The following is a 12,955-nucleotide window of genomic DNA, read 5'->3' on the forward strand; positions in this document are numbered from 1 at the left end:
CTAGAGGTTATGTCGGCAAGAAATTTCTATCATTTATTTATCATAGACGAGTGTTACTACACATCCATCTTTTATTCATCTTTTGTTTTTTTTTTTTTTATAAATCTACTATTAAATCTATAAGATTTATAAGGAATGAATAAAAGATGAACAAAACATTTTGTTTTATTATATTTATTATATATTGACTAATATAACATATTTTTAGTAAAAAAAATTTTAAAAAATAATTGATATAGAAAGTCGCATAAAAATTTATTATGTCATCAAGTAAAATTGACGTCAAGTGTTGAATTACTTTTTTTTTTTATTATCTTAAACTCAACGATGCATTTGAAAATGGGAAACCCGTGAGCTAAAGTAATCATCACCTGCGGGTCATGCAATCGTCTCTCTTAGACTTTTCCTCAACAAGGCAAAAGCATCCCCGCCTTCACGAATTTTCTTTCCCATTTCAGCTCTCTCTGTCTCTCTGTCTCTGTCTCTCTCTCTCTCTCTCTCCAAGATTTGCTTTCTCACAAACTCTTTCACTCCCACAATTCCTACGATTCCGCAGACATGTACCCGTCTTCCTCATCCATGTCGTCCCAAAAGCCCATGGGCCCCACCGGCCTCACCCGGTACGGTTCCGCCCCAGGCTCCCTCCTAACCACGGCCGTCGATTCCGTCATCGGACCCAATCGCGAATTCTCGGCCCTTCGATCGCCGTCCTCCTTTATGGGCCACCCCCAGTACTTCTCCGCCGACTCGTCTTCCATCACCTCCGAGTCAACCTGCAGGGTCAATTCCTCCGACGATCCCAAACAACAACAGCAGCAGCAGCAGCAGCAGCAGCACCCTCCGCCCAAAGGGTTACAGAGATCGTACGGCCTGAATGAGATGGCCGTTGGGGATTTCGCAACGGCTAGTAATTTCAGAAGTAGCGGTGGCGGTGGATCTTCTGCTTCCTCGGCTTTGGTCCGCCAGAGAAGCTCCCCTGCCGGGTTTCTTAGCCATCAGCTCGCTTCTGCTTCCGATAACGGTACGCCCTTGTGCTTTACTTTTACTTTTGACCTTTTACATTTTTATTGAATTTGCTTTTCTTTTTTTTTCTTTTTTTTTTTACCTTAAAATGACACGATTTTTTCGTTGGGGGTGAAATGGTGTGCTAGAAATTTGGTACGGAGTGGTTTTTTAACTTTACTAAGAGGCAGACTCTTTGATTGGTCGGGATCTGAGTACAGCGCAGCACAAGTATTCAGTGTCTCAGACCTGGATGAATTGACGAAATTAGCCTTATGTTCTTCTTTGGGTTTTTTCCTTCACTTGCCAGTGGATTCAATGACGGTTTTGTCCTCGTTGATTAGTGCTGTGGTTAAATCATAAATGCCGATTAGGGGAAGTTAAATGACCTTTGACTACCCTTATAAAAATAGGGTGGGACTTGGGGAGGGCCTATTTATGCGTCCAGGATTGACGTTGACTTTTTTGAAGTAAAAGACACGTAGTTTAGCGTTGCATTTTGGATGATTTTTAGTTATTATATACTAAATAGAATTATTCAAATTTTAATGAGTATTTAGTGATGGGAGAAATTCCCAAGTACTGAATTTTTATTAGCTGTGGAATTTTACAGTTTTTACCTTCTTAAATCACATGTAAGCATGGTTTTTGGGTTTATTTATTTTAATCAGACATGGAGGACAGGTCACCTTTGAAGATGATGATGCGTGTCAGATTATCATTAATTGATGTTAATATTTTTTTAACTGTGCAGTACTATAGATAAGCATTTAAGGCAAAGTGGTCCCTGTTGTGGAAAGGAGGGAAAGAAAGATTAAAAAAAAATAAAGTAGGGAAAGTGGGGTTTTTTAACATCATTTTGGCAATCATCAGCAGCAAAAATATAATCTATACAATAATTAAGATTATTCATGCATCAATGTGAACTTCACTTGGGGTTTACAGGGACCTCACATGGCATCAAATAATGGATGCCCAGATTCTTTTGTTAGAGAAAATGTAGACACTTTCATTAGGAGGGTGGTTTTGTTATCACTCACAACCTTTTTCTTTTTATCTTTTGTCTCTTTATAATATAGTTTGACACAAAAGGCCACGCCAATGCTCTAACTTATCATCAAAGCATATCAAAAAAGTGTTAGACAATGTGAAAAGGCAAAAAGGGCCGACATAAAAATATCATTATAAATGGATTATTATATCTATTTAATTTTCAACCTTCTTTTGGGACAAAGGGATCTTCTGAAGATTATTTTTTATTAACAAGAAAGCATCCAATCAAGGTACAACTTCTTTTTTGTTTCTTTCTTTCTTCTCTTTCGGGTACATTGAAAAAGGCCTTGTTGATAATGTTAAGGGATAAGGATCTGTCTTCATCTAAAGAGAGTAGAGAAGGAGGGGTCGGTTAATTAAGAAATACAATATGCTAATTTAATATTTTGTAACTTAATAGTGCAATGATATATTGAGATTTTCATCAAAATTCTTAATTTTCTATTCAATGTCAAAGCTCTCTAAATTAATGATGCCAAGAGGTTTGTTTTGTAGTAGAGTTGAGACCTGTGATGGATATGCATTACCAAGAATTTAAATGTTTCTTTTCTAAAACTAGGGGAAAAAGAAAGAAGCAATTATTGATTTTTTTTTTTTTTTTTTTTTTTATAAATTAAATTAAATTAAAAGCTATTGGTATTTTCTATTGATAGGGGGAGAGAGTGGAAGGAGATGGTTACAAGAATTTGCAACTTTTGTTAAATTGAATGATGACATGAGTATTTTAACCTTGGAGTTTTCCCTTTTGTGGGTCTATATCACCGTAGAAGGTTGGGAAATTCTGTGAAGAAATTCATTATGAGCTGCAATCGGTGGGTAGCATCACGAAGTTGCTTCACCAGTGTCATTTTAGGACTTTGCAGCTGCTCCTCTGGTATGAGACTCCGTTGATGTCCATTTTGATATCTTTCCCAATGCATCCAACAGCAGCACCTTCTGGATTTGGCTATCTAGGTCATTTGGTGTTCAAACTTAAGCAAACTAGCCAGGATACTGTTGTAATAGGAAGTCCCTTTAATGAACTATCAAATACTAACATGCCCCAGGTGGGTATGAAGATCTGAGTTTTTGATGCTGTAGCATTCTGCTGAACAATCCATTTGTGGAAGTCAAAAACCAAGCCTATGGGCCCTCAATTTAGGAAATCTTTTTGGTCCAGTAAGTGTCCATGGTAGTTGGCTGTTATGTAGTAGATTATTTCCTTTAGGTAATTTTGTTAGGGATTTAATGTAGGGCTGGACTTAGAGCTTGTGTTTCAGTTCCTATCCATCTTTTTCTATTGATTCTTTTTCTTCTTTTGTTCTATTTATTTCTTTCTCTTTCATCTTCCACTTGCCCCTTTAATCCATTCTTGTTTTCTTTACCTCTCTTAAAGCTGCATATAAATTTGGAGACTGCTTCATCTACTAGGCTGCATATAAAAATTTACACAAGCTGTTAACTTAGAAATTATTCTCTTCCTAGGTTTTGAAAGCTTTGTTGAAATAAGAATAAAATCAACTATAAGTTGCAAAATTTGGTAAAAATAGAGAAGGACAGTATTAGGAAGTAGAATTAAAATTTTAAAGTGATTCAAGAAGTGGTTCAGAAATTTCAGCTTGAATATTTACAAGATTAAAAATAGATTTGTCTTTTTTGTTAAAAAAGAAGAAGAAAAAATTGTCTGTGGTATAGTGGCCACATTAATAATTTGTAAGCCAGATGGAGGGCTTAAAACTTGCCTCTAGTTTGTGTATCAAAAATCATGATAATTTTTCGAAGTCAATGCATGAGTAAAACGGCTCCTATAATTATAAGCATCAACTCAAGTTGGGCATGTAACTTGGCCCTTATTTTGTTCCAACCTGACCTTTTTAATGATTTTATCAGATGTCCCAAAAGGGGCTGAGGAATATCTGGTGTAATCTGTATATATAAGTTTGGGTTCGGCTTGAAGATCAGAACATTCCCAACTTGTGATACTACCCCACCCTCAGTTTTTGAGGCCTTTATGTGCTAGCCTTAAAAGCTTGTGCTTATAAGCACAGTAAACTTACCACAGTAGGGTTGGGTTCAACTAGCAATGTTGAAATTCTGATTGTGATAAATGTGTACTTCCACATATGTAAACAACAAATTAAATACTATTTATATTAATAGTAATATTATTAATTCATGATGATTGTTGCTGTTATTATAAATTCTTTTTGGCAAGTTCAACTTGGTTTTATAGGTTTTGAATTGAAATCTGTAACTAATGACAACCAAATGGCAGGCTTTCAAGTTACAAGGGGATCTGCAGGCTACATGCCAAAGGGTGGCTCTAATGGTGGCCACGGAGTATCTAGGTTGAACTCTCAATTAAGCTTCACAAGGCAAGATTCTCTTTCTCAGATCTCAGAGGTAAGTGAGGATGTCGTTGATGGCCTTAGCTCTGACAATGGCCACCAGAATGCTACACATTCTTATGCCACTACTAGCTTTGGAATGGACTCCTGGGACAACACAAATTCTATAATATTTTCAGCCCCACATAGCAAACGAGCTAAAAATCTTGACGGAGAGATTTTCCACTGTATGCATTCCTTAGAAACTCAGGTATTAAAACTATTTATGGATCTTTCAAGCAATATATAACATGTGACTTCTGATCATTTATAATTTACGGCCCTTATGTTTCTTGATAACTAAAAAGTACATGTGTATGAGTAACAAAAGGAAAGGAAATTCAGGGCTAAGGAATGTTGACTTTAATTTTTTTGCCCAGAGGGATAACATGACTGCAATGAAAATGAAATTAACGGCAAATGGCCTTATATCAGTACCAACAGTTCCTTGTAACCTGACAGGAACTTGTAACCAACCTTGAAAATCTTCCCGATTAAGAGCCATCCTAGCTAAAGCATTTGCAGCCTCATTGCCATCTCTGGATATGAAACGGACATGTGTGACAATTGTTTCCCAGAAAAGAACTAAAACAATCTCAATTAATCAACCTGAACTCATACATTGATATCTATTCTTCAGGCTTTGTATTATCCATAACGCATCTCCTCCAAAGTCATAGCTCTTGGATCCAAACTGATCCTGAAAATGATGTTTTCTCTTGTTGCCATGGCATCCACAATTTTTGGTGGATTAGCGAAACCCCCTTTGTTTTCCTTGCCAGCTCATCACCCTTTTCATTGTGGATAATAGCTCCTTAGTGACTTGCTTGTTTATACCCTTGAAGGTCCCATATAAATTGATATAATGACGTATCACATGAGGTGGCTTCTGCTAAAACTCTTTTTGCAAGTCAGCATCTGGTATATTTGCTGCCGAATCTAAGATCCCATTTGCCATATTATACTTGCATAATAGTTTCTGAGCTTTGTTTGCTACTTCAAATGAATGGAGCCCTTAAAATTCAAACAACTTTTGTTTCGTGCTAACCCAATATACATCTTTAGTTTAATACTTCCGTCTATAGGCATACTGGGATGATATATCAATAGAGTGGCTTGCTTTAACTTCTCTTAGAAGTTATAATAGTTGCAGCTTTCATCTTTGATCAGAAAAGAGGCTAAGGATGTTGACTTTAATTTCTTGATACAGGAAATAAAAAGAATGAGACAAGAAGACAAGAAGTAACCCCAGATTGTAGTAATTTTAGTGCAAACTATTACCACTTTCTAGGCTTCTTTGTTTTCTTTTTTTCTTTTTTTCCCCAGTTGGATATATTTTCTGCTGGATTGTGTCTAGAAATTATTCTTCAAGGAAAAGTTTAATTCTCGAAAAAATTTCTTTGCGCTTAATAATTAGAGCACGATTTTGTAGGTGATGTGTCATTTTGCAATGGAGTTAAATAAGTTCTTTTTTTCCTAGACCTTTGAACATTCACAGTTCTGCTGGTTGATGTTTTCTATCCATCTTCATTTCAGTTTAGCATGCCACAGACGACTCTTGAGATGGCCGCAGTGGAGAAGCTAATTCATATCCCTGAAGACTCCGTTCCATGTAAAATCCGCGCTAAACGTGGCTGTGCGACTCACCCCCGAAGCATTGCTGAAAGGGTTAGTAAAATTCTGGAGTAAATTATTTATTCATATTATCTATAATACTCACAGTAAGATCAAATTACTCTGTTTTGGTTTATGTATCATGAATCATGCAGATCTATTATTGTGAATGCATAATAATCATACAAATCTGTCATTGTTAATGGGGCCATTACTCAGAATGTTGGTGGAAACACAATTTACAGAAAGATTGAAGTGCATAGCACCTTTAAAGGTTTTATGATTTCATTTTACTGTCTCATATTAAAAAGTTTTTTTTTTTTTTCCTTTTTTAGTGTGTGTGGAAGGAAAAGATTTTGCTTTTGATTAAAGAGTTTAGCTAGAGCTTATCCAAACAAAAAGAAAAAAGTAATGCTACTAATAGGTTTTTACCTCTTCTCTAATCCATGCTCTCTATCTCTCTCTCCCCCTAATTTCATAGTTGAAGGCATGTCTACCAAGACATGCACCCAACAAATTTAATGTGGCGAAACTTTATGACATTGATGAGATATACAACATGCCGATTAAAGTTAACTTTCTCTCATTTGATGCGATTTGCATTTCATGACCAAAAAAACCTTCGCTCTAGTCCCTACAGATTGGTGGTGTTGGTTAAAAAGAGCTAACAAATATTTTGTTGGAGTTGCCTTCTACTATCTTGCTTTTGGAAACTACTATACTGAAAAAGCCTTTATCCCCAAAGATTGGGTTGGCTGAATGAGTCATTTTCTAAAAGTAATGAAGGACATCCATTACATGTGTACGTTTTTTCCTCTCAGTCCTATTCTAAAGCTGTGTTCTCTATTAGACCTTTAAGTGCTAAGTCCTGCCCAACTACTTCAACTCATGGACCTTTGGTCTTTATCTATTTGTCAAGAATGGTGGAACTTTGCTATGTTTGTATACAAAGAGGTTATATAAACAGGTCCCATGACTAATTGGATTGATGATAGTACACTGGTCACTCACCCATGATCACTTGGATTGTGAATAATATAAAGACAGAAAGTAAGGTGGACAAATCATTTAGTTAAAATTACGGGTACTGAAGGAGCTGTTATTGTCTCTGCAAGGTCAACTGTTCAGCTAACTTTCTTCTCTCCTTTTTCCTGAGTATAATTGTTCTTCTGCACCATCTATGGAGGAAGCAACTTGTGATTTACAAAGAGCTAAGGTAGTAGTTAGGAAGATGTGTTCAAATAGAGCTTTTCTTCCAGCATAAAATCCTAGAAATGATTCTATGCCAGTTAGTAAGTAGTGTGAATTCCTTATTTGGTCTACGATTGATTCTTCAATGGTCACATAAATGCTAATACATTTTGGCTTAATTGATTATCATGAGATATCCGGCTGTGTTATGTTTTGGCATTTCATCATGAGATTTCCTGGTTTTGTTTCAAGTTCACGACATTTTATGCTTCTTTTGGTGGAATATAATTTAATTTATTTCGTATTGATCCTTATAAATATGTAGGGAAACTTTATACTGTATGAAAATAATTCATTTTTAGGCTGCCAATCATTTGGAGATATAACATTCTTTCTTTTACATAGTTCTTGAGAGAATTTTAAACTTTTATACTGAGTTCTATGGTCAACTGCTAACAAATCTGTCAACCAACCACAGCAAGGATGAAGTAATACTTAGGTGTTGTGTTTAAATCTTGTGAATATTTGAAAGCAATCAAAATAAGTTGAAAAGTAATGGACAATTTATTAAAAAAGCGCAAGGCACTCCTAAGTACACAAGCAGTATAGACAGGAACTATCTCATTACATTTTTTAAATCGAAGAAGTCAGAGTTTTGTCACAGTTCCATGCCAAAGAAAAGTGTGCAATCAAAGATGTCTGAACTTGGAGCAAGATCAAAGTGTAATATGGGATTAGTAATGCCATCAGCGTAATGTCAGTGGTGATTATATCATTGTGAAATACTCCCACTTCAGCTGTGTTTAATGAAAAGAGGTGTTTCTGCTGAAATCATGCTCTTAAATTAAGATGTAGGTGTTGGGCATACTTGTTCTGGCCTGGATATTATTTAGTTGAATTAAGCAGACATGATGACTACCTTTGTCCAACAAACTCAGAGGTTGATGCATATAGTTTTGTGGTTGTTTGTGTAAGAATGGCACAGTGGTCATCAGGTTGTGAAGGGGTTTGGGGAACAAATTTCAGGAAGAGATTTATCTATGTGCACAGCAGCAAGATTTTTTACAATGGCAAGCACAGATTGTTGAATTAAATTCTTTAGCCACAGGCCATGGAGGCTTAGTGAATTATTATTAGATGCCCCAAGATGAAAAAGGATGAGTTGAGACCCATAATTAGTTCTATAAAATGGTCCAACGAATTTTCTAGACAAAGACCATTTTACACACTTCAACATGTGAGCTAGGGTTTAATTTCTTGATAGAAGTTAGAACAGCATTGAAACAGTGGTTATGGATGTTTGGTAATAGCCAGATCCTTAGGCTTCACACTCATTGAGTAATCATGGGAACAAAAGAGTTTTGAAGCAAGAGGACTGGACACATTAATTCAAAGATGGTCAAAAGAATCAGATGGTCATGGGAGGTGTAATGGATCGTGGATAAGATTGATGTCATGATAGCTGGTGGTATAGTCAGCCTGATAGGAGGAGTTGGTGAATAGGTTAGCTTGGCCTTTATTGAGCGCATTGGGTGATGTGGTTGCACACTGTATGTTGCTTTAAATAAACAATATTTCCAACAAAGATCACTTGGTACTGCACCCAGTTTGTGGATTCACTTTTGCTGTTAATATGGAACAGTCCAGAAAGAGATATAGAGCTATTTATTGAATTCATGTATAGCAGGTACACTAGAGCGTGAAAGATGTTGATACATAAGAAATAAAAGAAAAAAGAAACTTCAAATGGGATTTGCACTGAGAACTGCAGTTGGGTGGTGATTTATGAGACAGACTTTTGTTTTAAGAGCTTCTATGCTGTGAGAAGGCGCATTTGGGAAGAACTGCAGTAACCTATGCAATGAAAATTTAGGAGAAATGAAATTTTGATGGTTGAATTTTCTCAACCATCAATTTATGAATAATTTTCTTTATGCACAACTTTTAATGGTGATAAACAATTTAGACGATAACATATGTGCATGAGGTTCTAACAAGTTAAATAAAAATAATAAAATAAAAAATCAACAGAAACGTATAATAAAGCCATTATTTGAATGAAATAGTTCACCTGGGATAAATACTGTCAAGATCACAAGTGAGGGAGGTCTGTGGATGGTGCTGAGAGGAAGATGTGGCGGTTCCATAACCAAAAGATGTTCTTGGTGTAGTTTTTAAAATATACTTATGAACATACTTTAAATATCTTCATTACAATATATACAAGATTTTTGTGGTTCCATAAATAGGACCTTTAGCTATATACGCAGTTGAGAGGTACTCTCCATTGCTTTTATAGAGAAAGAATACTAACATTTAAAGGGGTTTAGAATCTAAATCATTTAATTTATTCATCAATTGATTGGTTTATATTAGCAATTTCTAGTTCTATGGTAGCAGTAGGATGGTATCTCGTAGATTATATTAACATTATAATGGACCTTACGATGTTATGAAAAAGTTCTTTGGGACTGCTGTCAACGCCAGCTATGGACTTAACTGTGATACTGAGTGCATTTACTCTTTCATCTCTGAAAGGGAGAAATATTGTTAGTTGCTACCGATTTGCTCATTGAGAAATGGGATAAACTCAAGTGCACCTATTTTTTAGTGTGAGTGTGTCTTATACTGACTTGGATTTCTGTTTTGTTTATATACACAGGAGAGAAGAACCAGAATAAGTGGGAAATTGAAGAAACTACAAGACCTTGTTCCTAACATGGATAAGGTAAATAACATGAAACTCTTTTATTCTGGACCAGCAACAAATGTCGACTCATCTATTAGAATATTAATTTAAATGATTAAATCCATCATTTCTTATCAACTTATGTTTTTAGGATAACTGGTAATTTAACATTGTATAAGAGCAAAGGTTTTAAGTTTGAACCTTTTTTACTTATCAAAAAAAAAAGTTTGAACCTTTACTCCATAGTTAACCCATTTTTTCAGTTAAATATTTCACGTGTTGGGCTTTACTTATTCAATGGGAGTTTTGAGTCCACACATGAGGAAGAGTGTTAGAATAATAATTTAAATAATTAAATTCACAATTTTCTATCAACTTAAGTTTTTAGGATAACTCTCGATTTAACATCATCAAGTGCAAGAAACTTAGAAGATTGTTTTTAAGCAATTTGACTTCTCAATATATGTTGTTGTTTCAATGTTATGAGAATGATATTTGGCATTACTTTCTTGGCTTACTAAATCAATTAAAACAATGTCCTTAGTGCATATTGTGTGTGGTTGACATCATGTTGGATGATGAAAGCCAATTAAGGATTAATTTGAATTGGACCACGGAGTTTTTTTTATTTTCCTAAGCCATGGAGAAGATATTTTAGAGTCTCAGATTTTAGGCTAAGTACAACTAAGATTTGATCATATGTGGAATGCACTTCTTGTCAAGCTAAAATTAAAGATGAAGGAATAAAGAAGTAATAGTCAAGAGGCACCAAAGAGAGATATATGATTTAGAGGATACGTCACACTTAAGGATGTATCAGATGCATCATAATGATTCTATAGGATGCTAGAATGGAAAAGTGGAATCACAAGAAAAGATTAAATACAAAATTTTTCAAAATTGTAAAACAGGTGGGGTTAACAACACCAAGGAAGGACAGGACAAGAGAAAGCCATCTGAGATGGTTTGATCATGTGCAATGAAAACCTAGAAATGTCCACGGGGTGGAGTGAGATGATTTTAGCTGAGGGAGCAAAAATGGATAAAGGGAGCCCAATTTTTATTCGCTAAAAAAATCTTATGAATAAGGGAGACCAAAAGTGACGTTGGTGGAAAGAGCGAGCAACAACATGATTGCTGAGGATTTGACATTGGATATGTTTACATTAGACTTTTAAAACTCGAAATATTTGGGACTTGAACCTGCTACACTGTTGTTGATCTTTATCTTTCAAATTGTCTTCCTTCTGAATATATTCTATAATATTGCAAATTTCTCTTCAAAATGTTATTGCAGCAAACTAGTTACTCAGACATGTTGGACTTGGCAGTTCAACACATCAAAGGCCTTCAAAATCAAGTTCAGGTTTGTAAAGTACCATTAGTGAGAAATAACAGACTAATTCAATGCTTAAGACATTGACATCTGAGTACTTAACCCCTCATATGGTCTTTCGTTAACATTATTTTCTACCCTTCTTCCAGAAACTCCAGAAAGAACTTCAGAATTGCAACTGTGGATGCAAACAAACCTCATAATGTTTGCTAACAGAAAATATATGATAGAGGTTTTTCCATTGGAGTCATATCGCGACAGATTGTAGGGCGACCCAAGCTAGATTCACTTTTAATACCTTACCAAGTTCGATCTAGTGTTGCAGCAGTGAAATCATATGTATATAATGCAGTAAAACTATTTGTCTCCTACTCCATCAGAAAAAGATGGGTATATCTCTTTCAGTAAAGGAAAATTGTATAGAATGTAGTTCAATTTCCTTATCCTTGATCTTTTTGTACATCCATTTGGTATATGCTTTAATTTAGAAGGTTCAAGAGCACATGAAATCTCTAAATGAGGGATTGGTTGGTTGGTGCATGTTAAATGCAACAGCCTCATTAAAATGTACCATTGGTTATGTTTATTGAGCTTCTATTTCAAACTGAGCTGAGTGACACATTTACATTTTTACAATCTGAAGAGATGTCAATGCTTGTTCAAGACACAGATTAACTTTTGCGCAATTTGTATAATTATATGATGTTGGAATGCAGGTGGATGAGTAGGCACTTGTGTTAAGCCTGTATATATATATATATATATATATATAGCTGAAACTGTTACATGAGATAGCTGAATATTTACAAGATATATATAAAATTCTTTTGGAGGTAAGCAAAAGAAAGATAGGTCCATCATCGAGATTTTATAATTGTCTTGCTACATCTCTAGCTAATATGATGAGAATGAATTATATCTTCTCCTGCTTTTCCAAAAGCAATGGAAAGAAAGGCTGTGTTTTTGGTAAAGGACCCTAGAAAGAAACCCAATCTTTCACCCATTAACAAGATTGTTGGGTATACCTTAGATACATCAACCCACCCCATTACCTTCATGTGCAGGACTGTCTTATCTTGACTTCCTTATCATATTGGGCTGCTAACAATTTTTAACATGATTTATGAATTCTATACGAATCCAACAAGAAATTATCGAGTTTGGGTTTAAGGGTATGGCGTGTTTAATTAAATTAGTCGATTTAGGGTAACCTATATAATCTTATACTCATTTCTCGACATGATTTGAACATCATACACAACATTTAGAGCTGATCATTTTTAACATAGCTCACGAATCCAAAACGAAATTAGTGGATTAATGTTAAAGAGTTTGACTCGTATAATTAAATGGGTTGAGTTAGGATTGACTTATATAGTTTTATATGCATGATTTGACACGCGAATATGAATTATCACCCTTACTTACCAAATAGGGCAATTTGTGTGGGTTTGATAAAAGTGTTATGCAAATTAGCAAAGAACCTTTACAATGCATAGAGTAAAGTAAAAATTATTTTATTTTCACATATGGTACATCGCTTATTGATTAAAATGGAGGTAGTACACTTGTCCAACTTCAATCCAAAAAATTGACGGAAGTCAACATCAACCCAATAAAAAGTTGACATGTGGCAATTAAAAAAATTTAAAATTCAAAAAAAAAAAAAAAAAAACTCTTTAGGAAAAATATATATATATAATA

At 35.0% G+C, this 12,955-nt stretch overlaps 1 protein-coding gene across 1 annotated transcript; it reads left to right on the forward strand.

The window, feature by feature from the left end:
- Nucleotides 1–401: 401 nt before the first annotated feature.
- On the forward strand, nt 402–11,931 carry LOC132178436 (transcription factor bHLH128-like). Its single transcript, XM_059590874.1, has 6 exons — nt 402–1,021; nt 4,310–4,632; nt 5,958–6,089; nt 9,889–9,954; nt 11,213–11,281; nt 11,401–11,931. Exons 1-6 carry the CDS (start codon nt 559–561, stop codon nt 11,452–11,454), a joined length of 1,107 nt encoding a protein of 368 aa, XP_059446857.1. The 5' UTR covers nt 402–558; the 3' UTR covers nt 11,455–11,931.
- The last annotated feature ends 1,024 nt before the right edge of the window (nt 11,932–12,955 follow it).

Source organism: Corylus avellana, chromosome ca4, assembly GCF_901000735.1.
Source record: "Corylus avellana chromosome ca4, CavTom2PMs-1.0".
Classification (NCBI taxonomy): Eukaryota; Viridiplantae; Streptophyta; class Magnoliopsida; order Fagales; family Betulaceae; genus Corylus; species Corylus avellana.